We start from the raw sequence: 14860 nt of genomic DNA on the forward strand, positions 1-14860 counted from the left end.
TGATAACGGCACCGGTAGTGCTGCCGGCACCGTTATCACTCTCCCGCCACATTACAAGTTCTGCTTGCGGGACCGCTCTTCACACCTGGTCAGACCAGACGTGCAGAGTGGCACCCACTAGCAGAATAGGATGGTAGCAACGGACCCGTTACGAAGTTCGTTGTTACCATCCTCCCCATTCCCATTGAGCCCTATGGGGGCTCAAATGGGAATGGGGACGTACCGGGTCCGGGTCCCGCGAATGGGAATTACCGGGCCCGAAAAGGTCGGAATGGCCCGTTTATTCCCATTTTGCAGGACCCGGACCTTGGTTTGGGGGTAGCCATGCCGGTAAAAAACGGCATGGCTACCTCCAAACTCATAATGAGGCCCTATGTGTTTGTGTTATCTGACCATCCTCCTTGTCTGTTTTTGTTCAACTGCAACACTTCCACCTCTTGCTTGGATTAGGGACCCTGGTACCTGAATACCCCACAAATGCTTCTGGGACTTCCGCCTCTTTGCCTGCCATCCTGTTGGAATACCGCACCTCACCTGGTGTACTCCCACGAGAACAACCCCAGGCTGCCCAACCTAGGTGATCCTCCCTCGTTTGTCCACCCACAGGTTTGGGATCCAGGAGCAATGGCCCTCACCTGGCCACCTGAATAGAGGATTCAAAATATGAGAATACACCTAGGTTTTTCACACATATTACCACCAACCTTCTGTCCCTCCGATGTTTTACTCTGCCTTCCTCCTGCCTCCAACCTTCAATGTTAACTCTCATCCCACGGCTACTACTAATCTCCTACCCCTACAAGTACCCTCCTGCCACTACTATCACTAGTCTCCTGCCACTACTAGTACCACCACTTCTCTTCTCCCACTACCACCACTCACACACCCTCCTTTTACTCTGTAACCATTTGCTTCACAAATACAAATTCTATCCACTTACCACCCAAACACGCTCATTCACACCACAGAACCACTATCTTCTTAATGCCAATCCCTCACTTTCTCCACGCCACAGCTCCAAAATCCTTAACTCCTTCCTTCCTACCTCCGGTTGGTCTCTTCGTCCTCCACCCCCAACTCCACGGACCTCACCCGGATAACTTGCACTTCCTGCTTCTTCTTCTTATCCTCCTCCTCTTCTCAGCAGCTACCCCTGGCCAATCATATGCTGTTTTCCCCTCCCAGGGCGTGCATGCATGGGGCAAGGGCATAATTAGGAGTCTAAGCTCTGCTCATTTCCTCCCTCTAGGCTTCCCAAATGTCACTGCTGCCAGATGGAAAAATCCAACGTTCATGCCCTTGGCTTGAAGCCTTGTTTTGGTTAAGAGCCATGGGGTGGGTGGATCCCTCAGACCCTTTTGTCCCTGGTTGTCTAGTGAGTGTCTCCCATAATGCAGGGCCGATGAAGGGATTTTCCATGCATAGGCCATGGTATGATAATGGTGCGCTGCTGCAGACTGTGTCTCTCTCTTTTCTCTGGCGGCACCATGGCTGCCACACATCCACAGGGCAGCGTTCGATCGCTGGGAAGTTCGATCGCTGGGAAGTGCTCCCCTCATTACTTCTTGGGGCCTTGCCTTCCTTCTTCCATCCTTCTGCCCCGTTGTTCCTCCCTGGTTTTCCACGCTGTGTTGGGGTTCTCTGGTTGGGACCGAAGCAAGGAGTATGTATCATTCTTCGAAGGTGAGGCTGGAGGCAGAAATCTAGAACAAAGCAAACAAGCACTGAGGAAGGGGATATGGATTGGGGTCTTTTCTTCTGGCTCAGGTTTCTTTCTGAGCCAGCAGAGAGTTCCTGGTCCTCTCTTGACAAGGCTAGGCTACGGGCCTTGTCACCTTTTTAATAGTAAACGGAATGTATATAAAGTTTCTGCCACCAGGGTCGGACTGGGACAAGAAATAGGCTCAGTCACCCAAAAAGTGGCCCACCCCTTGCCTCAAAATAGTGTCCTACCCCTCGCCTCACGACCCTTGACCTCTGATGACATCACCAGAAGTGATGTCATTTGACCCCACCCCAAAGTGACATCCCGGGAAGCGATGAAACACGACCTTTCACCCCTTGACAAAACAGGAAGTGGCATCAAATAGCATTATTCCTAAATACACTAAATCCACTGTGAATCCAAGCAGACGTCCAAGGCCAAATGATGATATGTTATTCTATAGCACTTACGCTTAAGCTCTTTTTTATAGAATAAATATACATACAATATCACCCAACCTGTGCTGGTACTCACTTATCGACCTAAGAAGGATGAAAGGTTTTTTGGAAGAAAAAAAAATGGATTATTTTTTTCTCCAAACCGACCCAGGCATGACCAGAAACCGGCCCCCACTCCCCAGGGACGATTTCGGCTCGGCCACGGGCCGAACGGCCGAGGGGCCAATCTGACCCTATCTGCCACCGACATCGTTCATGAAGTTTTAGGCATCCAAGTGGCTTCACATAGCAGCATTGGTAATTTATTGGACGCCAAATTGTGACTCGCCACTTTACAAGATTGTCTAGATGCCATCCTCCCACTAATAAGACTGTCCACACCACTTACAACAGTTGGAGACTTGAATTTATATTTTAAAGATTCAAACTATCTGCAAGCAGCGATTGTTGGAAATGCTTTCAAGGGGCGTGGGTTTCATTTCATGGACACACCCTAAAAAAAGTCGACACACTCGATCAAGTGATCTCATAGAATACTGAGATAGGACACTCATCAGTAATCTTTTTAGACTGCTGCGATCACTCAGCTGTCCCATTTGAAGAGCCCATCGATCTGCCTTTTCTGTCTACAACATTGCAGTAGATACCTATTATATAGGAATGAACACAACCTTACGACCCTTTACTTAAACCTGAGGTTCACTATTCTTATGTCTTGCATTGAAGTTGGAATATTTTATAACTGTGCAGTAGCTAAGATTATTGATACAGTGGTTCCTCTCTGAATAACACTTGTCAACTATAAATTCACAGCTAGGACATGGTATGCACACATTTACAATCATTCAAATTACAACTTAAGAACGTAAAGATGATGGAGGAAAGATCCAAAACCTGCAAATTATTGTCTGCTGAAACAAGCCTTAAGTAAATATAGAACAGCAAAAAGATTGTCAAAGCCTCAAACTCTACTAAGAAACTGTTTAAAATCTTGAATAAACTGGAAAAACCTAGTAGCAATATCACACCTTTCGGAAAACTGGGGTAATCACATGCAATGTTTCCATAGAGAAAATCTGAGGCAATGGGACTGAACATTCATCACGGTCAAGCTGGAGACACAACCCTGACAGCAGACCATCTTTTCAGCACAGACATTGCTCCTTGGCAGATTATTTATATTCACTTTAATTCTCACGTGTCACACCTATGGACACAAAGGCCATTGTCTTAACCTCTCTCTACACAATACTTTTGACTCTAGATTCTTTGGTAACAACCTACTAGAGCAAGAGAGAGAACACTGATGACTACAAGGGACAAACTATTTCAACCCTGTTGTTCAAACACTACATACTAATGTGAGAGGTGTGTTCTCTACTAATTAGGTTATTAATTACAATATTGCATACACATTAGATGTCCCTGACCTTTGATCATTTATCTTAACTCTACAACTACTTACTGATCATTCATCTTAACTCTACAGTACCTACTGATTGGGGAATGCTCATGAGGACTCTTTCTAACCCCTAATACCTCTGGGAACTAGCATTGCTAGACTTTTTGGATCTTTGATAACCAAATCCAGGTAATTTACTATACCAAGACATTTACTGATTACTGAGATATGAAATTGATAAAAAAATGGACTGTATTATGTTTTTTGAATTGTAAATTTCTGAATTGAAGAAATTTGAATTCTGTACTACTAATTTTCGCTCTTGATAAATCAGATATATATTATTGACAACTGATGCATCAGGTGTGCATAACTAGAGGCATTCTATATATTTTGTGATTAATACCTAGATACTCTTCATATATATATCACAATAGACCATATAAGTATGTTGTATAGGTGCATGGGTGTCATGGGGAATTAGGACTGCCAGGTTATTTTGGGCCATGGTTTTCCTACCGCTCTGGCGTTGGTCTTCCCATATGTGGTCCTCCCGCAGATAGCCACCCCCAAGGTCGGGGCGGGATCAGGTAGCTTCTGCCTTTACCTGGCCACGTAGAAGCTTCCCTCAAGAGAGTCATTATTATCTCCTGCTGCTGCCTCAACTGAGACCTATTCTATTGGAGACTCATTGCACACGCTATTACAGAGTTAAGGCTTGATTATTGCAATTCTTTCTTAGTGGGTGTTGCATAAGACACAATATATGGCTTACAGATTTAACAAAATGCAGCGGCTAGGCTGCCCCTAGAAGGGATCGCATCACATCACACTCAAGAGGCTGCATGGGCTCCCCCTATTAAAGTCAAGGAATGACTTTAAAGAAGTCACCATATAACACAAAAATATTTACGGTGTAGCCCCCCCAACCTGGAAAATCATCCCAAAAGGTTCTCCTTTGCTCGTCTTCAAAGAGCAAAATTGCGAAACATAATATGATTCCATGCTATGGGCGGACTAGGGCACTAGGCAGATTGTTTCCTAGTTTGTCTGTGAAAAAATGGAACTCCCTCTCTGATGAACTTGAAGCCATCGAGGACCTCTTACAATTTCATTAAAAAAGGAAAAGCGCTCCTTTTCTAGCACCGCAAAGCCATCTCTTGGTTTCTTTTACCTGTTGGATAGTGGCTTGGATGCTCTCGAGTCTCCGTGAAACAACTACAGCAATAATAAATGCGGGAAGAAAACTCATTCCAAGAGGGAGTAGGTGATTCGGGAAGAGTTCAGGGGAAGAGGGAGAGAGAGAGCTGTGTGGAACATAACATGCTATTGACATCCAAATTCATGTTTTATAATGTATGTGCTGTGTAATGTAATGTTGTTCTTAATTTATGCATTTTTACTTTTGCCTTGAATTGTAGTTGACTATTAGATTCACGTGAGCACCATGAAGCTGCAGTAATTGTGGCATATGTTCTGCGCTCCTTACCATCAGCAATGTGCATTTAAGTATTGCAGTGCAATGTTCTAAAGACACTTCACATGACCTTTTTGTTACCTGATTTGGGTCTACGTCATAGCCATGTTTAGCTCCCAGGGTTCGGCCCATAGCCAAGTTTATCACATAGCCAACAACGGCCAGGGAGAAGGCTGTGCCCACCATGTGCCCCCACTTGCTGACCTGGGGAATCACAGGAGTTGGGAAGCTGTAACCAAGAGACAGAAATTAGCAAGGGCGATGGTGAGCAGTTAAAACAGCGACATCTTTAATACAAATATTCTCCTTCTGCAACTATCCATACAAATGCAGAGGTCATACAGAATTAATGTCTCTCTGCCAATTTGGTAACAACAGTGCTAGATGTCAAGAGAAATGTACTGTCATGGCCCCATGCAATGCTGGTTGTTTGTATAGTGGCGTTGAGGCACAAACTTTAAGTGGAATAGGGGAGAAGGAAATTGGGACAGGATAAAGGGAAGGGGATGTAAAGATGTTAAGTCCTGGTCACAATGTAGGACCACTCCAACTGAACCCTGAATTTGAGGTCAAAAGACGGAATGTCTACAATTTCCCAAAGAAAGGTCTTGGGAATTGAGAAAAGGCATCTGCTCCAGCTTCCCAATGAAATAGTGGGAGGATTTCTTACCATTGACGTCCCATTGTAAAAGGTATGGCTTTTACATGAGCCGAACGTTCCATTGCTTTAATGACACATAGTCTGGTATCTTAGTATGCTTTTGGTGGGATTACTCGCTTTTAAGTATGAGCGTTTACCAAAATCTTGGTGCACAAATCAACCACTCCAAATTTCAAGATTTGAGTTTCAAACATAATGCTGACACTTAAGCAATTCATTTTATTTGGAGATCACAAAATATTTTGTATTGAGGTCACCATTACAAAAAAGGCTGCTTCTTTACATGTGAACAAATAAAGAGAAACACACAACACACCGCTAAACATATCTATTTACACGTCAGCCTCAGCATTTGTTGAGAGTTGCATTAACTAGTTAATACTTCTGTGCATTACTTACCCAAGGGGGATTTCACCCACAACATTAATGTTGTACTTTTTCGGCAAACCCAAACCTCCTGATATTGCAGTGGAAACAATAACCTGAAATTGCAGAATAGTGTGAACATTTTAGCTAGGAGAAAAGAAAGGAATGATGCAAAGAGAAACATTAAAAAGTAGTAACTTGAAATAGAGATTCCATTAAAAATATCATCCATCACAATAATGCCGAAAACAGCATTAAATATAGTCCGAAAGACACTTTGTTTTCAAGTGTGCATGTTACAAAGGTAGTGAAACAGTCTGTGAGCTCTAACATGAACTGACTGGAGCTGCAGAGGAAACCTTTGGAACAGAGGAAAGTGTTCACCTTGTTAAAGGCGTAGAGAATGCAGGGACACACTAACCGATGAGTGAGGGAGCCAGAGTCAAGGGCTTGGTGCCTGATCCCAACATGGCAACCAGGAGTGTGTAGGCTGAAATTGATGGGCATGTGCTCATCACCATTACTGAAACAAACAGAACCCCTCAAAGTTAAGCCAAACACATGGGCGGAGGCGGACCGTCAGAAGATGACATATCGGGCGTGGCCTGGAGCGCCACTGATGAGGCTGCTCTGTTAATGGCCTCCGTAAGGACCCGCGGCTCCAGCTGAAATCTAGCCGGCTCCAGCGCCGCCGCCGCTGTTCCTATGGCGGGAGAAGCCGGCGGAATCTCTGAGGCATCCACCGCTTCAACCTAGGAGAGCGATCGCAGCGAGAACACCGAAAACACGGCGACGGAGCGCGACGCGGGTGCCTCTCCATGCCGAACCAAGATGGCGGCCGCGGCCCAGGCCCCTCCTCCCCGCCGACACCCAGTGACGAGACGTCCGTAGGGCCCCCTGCTCTCGCCCTCTGCCCCGATCCTAAGCTTCGCCGGAGGAGAGGTCGCTCCGGCCCCCAGAGCCCTTCCTCCTGAGGCCTCGGCGGGGGCTCGGGTGCTCCTCCCAGCCGTCTCCCTCCTCCATTGGATCGGAGGCCGGGATCGGCGTCAGCCTTCACCGCCAGCTATACCCCCCAGTCCAGTAGACTCTCCGGCCTCAGAGGTGGTCCCTCCTGGAGGAGGGACCCCGTGCAGCGGACCAGATCGCGGAGAGGACGACCAGACCCCCGAGGCCCCCTAGCTTCGAAACCTGCGGAGGGGGCCCTTTCACCGCCCCCCCCGCCTCTTATCCTGCCAACGATCTACCCGGACGGCGGAGGGGGCCGCGGCTTCTCCCTACAGCCCAGCACCCTGGAGGCGGTGTCGGGGGTCTGACTGGGTGAGTGCCCGCCGTCCCCCCGTGGTCCCCCCCCCAGCCTGGACCCGGAGTCCCCCCTTCCAGCTTCCTGGGGCGCCCCGGCCCACCAAATACCACGCCAGCCAGGAGAGTGTTCGGGTGGTCCCCCCCCTGACCACTCAGCCTTCCCAGACCCCCCACGTCTCCGACCATCTGAACATCCTGGGGCGCTCCTGCCCACCTCATCCACCAGGCCTATCATCCTGGATAGCTCCGGCCTCTTGGCTGGGTGAATACCTACCGCGGGCGGAGCCGACCCCCCCCTCCACTACATCCAGGAGTGGAAAGACCCAAGCATAACCACCGCAAAGCTGACACCTAACACGGTAGACGGATCACTCGCCATGCATAGCAGATTCCTCCGAAACTAATCATCCTCCCCAAAGCGCCCCCCACCAGGAGCGTCCAGCTAGAAGAAGATCCCCTGAATCCCAGCCCCGGCAAAATGTCGAGACTCACCAAGCCAGCCAAAACCACGGACATTTCCACCATGCTCCTAGCAACAGACAAGCCAAGAAAACCGGACCCCTCACCTAAGCTTACCCCGCAAAAGCCCTCAGAAGAACAAGGTAACCTCGCCACCAGAGATGACCTAATGGCCTTCATAAGAGATATTAAGGCCGAAATTCGGTCCTGCATGACCGAGCTCACCACACGACTGGAACAAACCGACCAGCGACTCACAGAAGCAGAACAGAGGATAGGAGAAACCGAAGACCTGACCCAGAACCACGATGCGGCCATAATAGAAATGCGTCGTGAGATCCGAGCGCTTCAGTCCAGCAATGAGATTCTCGCATTCAAGCAAGAAGACTTAGAAAACAGGGCCCGACGGAATAACTTGCGCATCCGTGGGGTCCCAGCAATGATCCAAGATAAAGAGCTCCCGGAGTATATAGGCAACTTCTTCCAGCCTCTCCTTCCATCAATGGACAAAGCCCAACTCATCCTGGACCGAACCCACAGACTACGCCCGAGACGAGGTGTAGATTCAGACGGCCCTCCGGATGTGATCACGAGAATACACTTCTACGCGATCAAAGAAGCCATCTCGGCAATAAGCCGCTCCAAAGATGAACTGTCGTTCATGAGCACCCCCCTACAGATATATCAAGATCTCTCCCCGATCACCGTACAGAAGAGGAGAGCTCTCAAGCCCTTGACCCTATTCCTCCAGAGCCAGCAAATCCGTTACCGTTGGCTCTTCCCCGCTACTCTACAATTCTCGTTCCAGGGAACTCTACGCAAAATTAGCCATCTAGAGGATGCTAAATCGATCCTCCGCCCAAACTCTCCAGAAACCTCGCCCACCCCTAGTCCACTCCTCCCGCCAGAGGAACCAGATCAATCACCTCAAGGACAGCAACAACCCTGGTCTAAATCGCAAAGACGCCGAAAGGTGAAATGATCTAGAGGCCAGCGGCCACGATATTTGGTCCGACGCTGAAGCCAAAACGAAGCATGGCAACGCCGCGGGCCCCGAACGGTCCAGTCCCCCCTCTCCAAGGAGTATGCCACCTACCAACCCTTGGAGCCGAGCGGATCTCAATGGTTCGTCCCCCGCCCCGTTGGCGAGGAAAACTGTTTGGGCCACGTTGGCCGTAAGGGCGGCTGCGCAGAAACCTCCAGCCCCCCGTACAGTTGGGAGCTCTCCCACCCGTTTAAGTTTGCCCACCCGTTGGTGGCCCCACTCAGACAAAATATTGCCCTCCCGTTGGAGGACACAGAAAACCCGGCTGCAGGAGAACCTAGCTAACTCGGAATCTCGATATGAAGACTGAATACCCCCAACCCACCCACGAGGAACAGTATCCCACCCCAGAAGGCACCCAAGAGGCCCCCCCGCTGATCCAGAAGCTAAGGTTCCTAACACTGAACGTTAGAGGCCTCAACGCCCCACAGAAGAGGAAAACAATCCTACAACGCATCCAGAATGAGAAAGCCTCCGTTGTCTTCCTTCAGGAGACACACTTGATCCCAGCGGACTTCGCAAGGCTCAGAGACCGGCAATTCCCAACGCAGTTCTTGGCTTCGAACGGAATGAAGAAGGGTGGCACGGCTATTTTAATCGCCAAAGATTTGAAGCCTCAAATCCTGGACTCTAAACGGGACCCAAACGGCCGCTTCGTAGCGGTGAAATCCCGAATCCTCGGCCAAGTATACACATTGATTTCAGTGTACGCACCAAACCAAGAACAAGAGGCATTCTACTCGACCCTGGAAAACTCCCTGCTTCCGTTTGTTGAAGGTCAGACCATCATCGGGGGAGATTTCAACGGAGTCCCCAACCCACTGGTAGATAGATCACACCCCCCTACCCGCGGAGACTTTGGCTTGGCGATCGCCCTACTTAAATTGTTCCGAACCTTCGAAGTGGTGGATACCTGGAGGATCCTCCATCCAGAGGAACGAGACTACTCATGCTATTCTTACGTGCATAGGACTTACTCACGTATCGACCTCCTACTGGCATCCCCCCAGATCCTGTCATACACAGACGATGTCCTCATAGGCCCCAGAATCCATTCAGATCATGCACCCGGGATGCTAACGCTAAGAGCCTATAACCCGGACCCGCCCCCAAGACGCAGATGGTCTCTTTATGACCCGATTCTAAACGACATGGCGACGAGGGACGTAGTAGCTAAAACCATCAAACAGTACTTCGAAGACAATAAAAACGAAGACACCTCCCCAGCAACGACATGGGATGCAATGAAGGCCGTAGTACGAGGGGTGCTGATCTCTCGAGGGGCAGCCTACCACAGGCAAAAGCAACAGACCCGCCGCATCCTAGAAGACAAGGTTCTAGAGGCAGAAACAGCATGTAAAGCTAAGAACTGGTCCCCGAGAACCTACCGAATCCTGCAGACGGCACGGAGGAAACTAGAGGCTCATTACGCGGAGGACACAGCCCAGCTATTAACCAAGACGAAGCAGAGCTACTACGCCAGGGGAAACAAAGCTAATAAATTCCTGGTGGAAAAACTCGCAAGAACCAAGAAAAGGAACACTATTCTAAGCCTCCGAGACCCCCAGGGTGCAGCCCAATTCGCGGATCGAGATAAGCTGAGAATTGCAGAAGCTCACGTCACCGAAACCATGACAGCTACCCAAAAGCCCCAGGAAGAGCAGCAGTCCTACCTACGGGAAGTCGCCTTGCCTAAGCTCTCAGCTACGAGCAGAGAAGAATTGGAGGCCCCGATTACCAGCGAGGAGATCGACGAAGCCGTTAAAAGCTTAAGAACAAGAGCCCCGGGCCCGGACGGTTTCTCGTCCCGATTCTACAAACTCTTCCGGCCTCAGCTACTAGCCGCAATGACGACCCTCTTCAACTCCTTCGCCACCTCTGGATCAACAACCCCGTCAATGAGAGAGTCAATAACAGTATTAGCTCTGAAACCAGGAAAGGACCCAAGCGACATAGCAGCCTATCGACCCATCTCACTACTAAACCTAGATGCGAATATCTACTCGAAGGTCTTGGCAAACCGATTAGCGAGGCTTCTCCCGGACATCATAAACCCAGACCAGACGGGATTCATCTTAAACAGAGCCACCACAGATAATACACGCAGAGTCCTCAACCTGATCGAAATCGCCAGACAAGATTCGGAAAAACTCACCCTGCTAGCCTTAGATGCGACCAAGGCTTTCGACAAAGTGGACTGGTCGTTCCTCCGCCTCACGCTGGAGTCATTCGGCATTGGGCCCTCCTTCCTAAAGCTCACCCTAGCGAACTACCAAGCCCCGACCACCCTGCTCCGAGTGAACGGCCTCCTGACTCACCCGATCTCCCTGACATGCGGCACCAGACAGGGCTGCCCCCTCTCCCCCCTGCTATTCGCTATGGTAATGGAATCACTGGCCCAGCGGATTCGACTTTACCCTAGAATCAAAGGCCTCCAAGTGGGCCCTACCCAGCACAAGATAGCGCTCTACGCTGACGACGTGATGATAACCATCACAGACACCTCGCAATCCTTAAAAGCCGCCCTAGCGGAAATCCACAGATTTGGGAGAGTATCCGGATTCGCCATTAACTTTATGAAATCGACAGCCCTGGGGATAGGGTTGAGCCAGAGAGAGAAGGCATCCTTCAGAGCTCAATGTGCGGTCCCGTTAAATGACACATCCATCCCCTACCTCGGGGTGCAGATCCCCGCTAATCCAGGAGACATCTATCGGATAAACTTCCCCCCCCTGATGAAAGCCCTGGAAAAAGACCTAGACTCCTGGCACAAGCAGGAAATATCCTTAATAGGCCGTATCACAGCCTGTAAGATGAACCTGCTGCCACGATTCCTGTACGCCTGCTCGGCTCTCCCCATCATAGTCCCTCGCCCACAACTACAGAGACTGCAAAGGAAGATATTTGGATTCATATGGAGGAGGAAGAAGGCCTGCATTCCCCGGAGGACAATGCTATGTGCTTCAGACCAGGGAGGTCTAGGGGTCCCTGACCTCCAAAAATACCAAATGGCGGCGCAGATAGCGCATACTAGGGCTTGGACTATAACGTCAGGGCGCCCCAAATGGATGGACATAGAGCAGTCCAGATTACCCCTCCCATTACGCTTCCTTCTACACTTGCCAACCGCACTGCGCCGGACATGGCCAGCTATATTATCCTCAACCAAGCAAACGTTGAAGGCATGGGATTGGGCCCGCAAAGCCAGAGGTATCCCGAGAGCGCTGGGCCCCTCAGCCCCAGTCTTCCACAACCCGGCGTTCTCCCCGGGAGCTCACCCCACTAACTTTAAGAAATGGATCGCCGGGGGACTCTCTTCCCTAAGCCAACTATTTGAGGGAACCCAGCCGCTGACATTCGCCCAATGCAAAAGTGCGTTCAACCTCACTGAGTCAGACAGATTCACGTACTGCCAAATTAGACACTGGTGCACACACCCCCAGACGCGAGAGGCGGCCACCCGGACCCTGGATGCCCTGGAACTAACAGTAGCGGGCCCCCCCTCCCGAGGACGGATCTCGACACTACACCGACTATTCCAAGAGAACCTCCTGTCCAAGAGAGCGACATATATGGCGCAGTGGGAAAAGGACCTAGGACACGCAATCCAAGATCAAGACTGGATCAATATATGGGCCCGCACACACTCCTCATCCTTCTGCATCACCAACCGGGAATGTGCATACAAACTGCTCATGAGATGGTATTTCCCACCACTACAACTACACCACTTCAACCAGTCACTGGACCCACAATGCTGGCGTCGATGCGGCGCGCCAGGCTCCTATCTACACATGTGGTGGTCATGCCCGGTGGTGAAGAGCTTCTGGACCCAATGTATAGGGACCATCACAGACATAACCCAAATTCCACTGCCACTGGAACCGGAGCCGCTACTGCTGGGGACCCCGATCCCGGACACCTACCCGAAAACGGGTGCTCCCGCGGCCCTCATCACGCAATTACTCCTAGCCGCTAAAATCACAATAGCCCGGACATGGAAGACCCCGGAGGGCCCCTTACCGGTGCTATGGTGGCTGAAAATCTGGGACATCTTCATTGCTGAGAAAGTGATGGCAGCAAACAGAGGCCGCCTCCATCAGTTCACAAACATTTGGTCGCCTGTGATTGACTATGACTTACGCTTCCCGGCCATGACATACAAACCGCGCCTAGTGCAATTGGCCCAGCAGGCGGCGGACAGGGAACGGTCCCAGCTGATGGAGGAGCAGGCCCCAGAGGATAGCCAAATCCAGGACTTGAGGAAGTAAGCTGGGAGGGGAAGGAGAAAGGAGAACCGAGGTGGGAAGAGACAGGAGCGAATGAATCAGAAATCGGACCTTATGGGGAGGGAAATAGACAGTCCACGGTAGACCCCCGAGACCAAGAAGTGGGGTTGGGTGGGGGGGATGTAAATAAGCGGATTATAACTCCGATATAAAGTGTTAAACTGAGATGTCAATGCTTTCTCCTGTATGCCGACTGAAAATAAACAAGTTAAAAAAAAGAAGATGACATATCACGGCCAAGGACAGGAATGGAAATACAAATTCACGAATCGGAATACTCATCATTCAATCAGCACGTGCATTAAAAGAGACATATGCCCACTGGCATGTTGGGAGTTAGGACAGTGTTCCAGAGAAAAAGAAGGAGAAGGAGGAGTGCAGAAAAGCCAGAACCTGTTTTGGGCAATCCAAATAGGACAATTGACAGAGGCCGGCCAAACAGGAGGTGGCTGTGCTAATTATCTCACATCCTAAATCAGTCCAGAGCCAAGGAAAAGCTAGGAGAGACAGCCTAAGAAGACGGCAGGAGCCATGCCTTTAGAAAAGAGTGCAAAGAAGCCACCCGGGGCTCTAGACCAGACCCTGGTGGCAGTGTCAGGGTCACCAGCCCAACACAAAGAGTCTTGCATCATTTGAGAACCCTAGTGGAGGAGGAAAGCATCCTACCCAGAAAGTACCTAGGTAGGGGTGGGGAGTCATTTCTAACCCTGATTGTAAACAATGGGTCAGATACAGGGATTGCCCTGGTAGCAGTTTCACAGACAAGGCAAGGCCAAAGGCCATAGCCAGCAGGAACACAAAGACCAATTCAAGGGGACAGACCGAAAGACTATGACCAAAACATTGACAAAGAAGTGTTCCGGGGGCACTTAAAGCCTCCTGTGTCTGCGAGTGACTAGAGCCCTTGTCTCCTGGGCAGAAAGTTTGGCGATTGAAAGTTGATTCCTTTCTTTATGCCTTCTCCCAACCAGTGTTTTCCCAGAGTCTCCCCTTTCTGGCTTGGACCTGCACCATATAGGCATTTCCACAAACTCTGTCTATGCCCTAAAACGCAAGAGAAAAGGAACCTGAGTGCTTAGGGACCACCTGCAAGGGGGCATATCTCATTGAGTCATAGGGCTGTCCAGCTCACCCTTGTTCATTGGAATCTGCCAAGGACATTCATTGTTAGGATATGTTCATATCCATAGAGTGGCGTATTATAACCCACCACAGGAAACTATACCTTGGTCTGTTGAAGGAAAGAGAGTGAGCAAGGGGAAGGTAAGGAGATAGGAACATGGGAATGGAAGTTACAAACAGGAGTCTGGTGCTGTGAGGTGTGGGGGATTATTTGATTCACTTCTAACTGCAACACGTGGAAGCCAAATTAATAACAAGTAAAAGGGCCTTGTATGAACCCTTAAGGTTATGCATGTCTAAACAATAAAAGCAACAACGTATAATTCTAATGTTAACAAAGTGTTCAGAAAGCTTTTGTCAGTGGAAACCGAAACATGTAAGTCACGTTGGAGTCAGAAATCACCCAGGGAATTCAAGAGAAGGGTATGAAAGCCTTAACACTTTTTAAAGTCTAGTACTTAGAATAGATTCTGGATTCCACTACATCAATGGAGCAACAATTAACAAAGTATCCAGATTCTATTGGTATGGTTTGAAAACATAACAGCGAATAGGCCAATTTGTCTTAGAGAAC

At 49.5% G+C, this 14860-nt stretch overlaps 1 protein-coding gene across 1 annotated transcript in view; it reads right to left on the bottom strand.

Annotated features, from left to right (window-relative positions):
• Positions 1 to 14860, bottom strand: part of SLC26A9 (solute carrier family 26 member 9) — a 501176-nt gene that overhangs the window by 299636 nt on the left and 186680 nt on the right. Inside the window, exons 7-8 of the mRNA XM_069633170.1 lie at positions 6103 to 6185; positions 5124 to 5271 (exon numbers count right to left, since the gene is read on the bottom strand). Of these exons, the coding sequence (XP_069489271.1) occupies positions 5124 to 5271; positions 6103 to 6185 (231 nt within the window). The remainder of the gene's footprint in view (positions 1 to 5123; positions 5272 to 6102; positions 6186 to 14860) is intronic.

The sequence above is a fragment of the Ambystoma mexicanum genome, chromosome 13, assembly GCF_040938575.1.
Source record: "Ambystoma mexicanum isolate Mex_15411 chromosome 13, UKY_AmexF1_1, whole genome shotgun sequence".
Lineage (NCBI taxonomy): Eukaryota > Metazoa > Chordata > Amphibia > Caudata > Ambystomatidae > Ambystoma > Ambystoma mexicanum.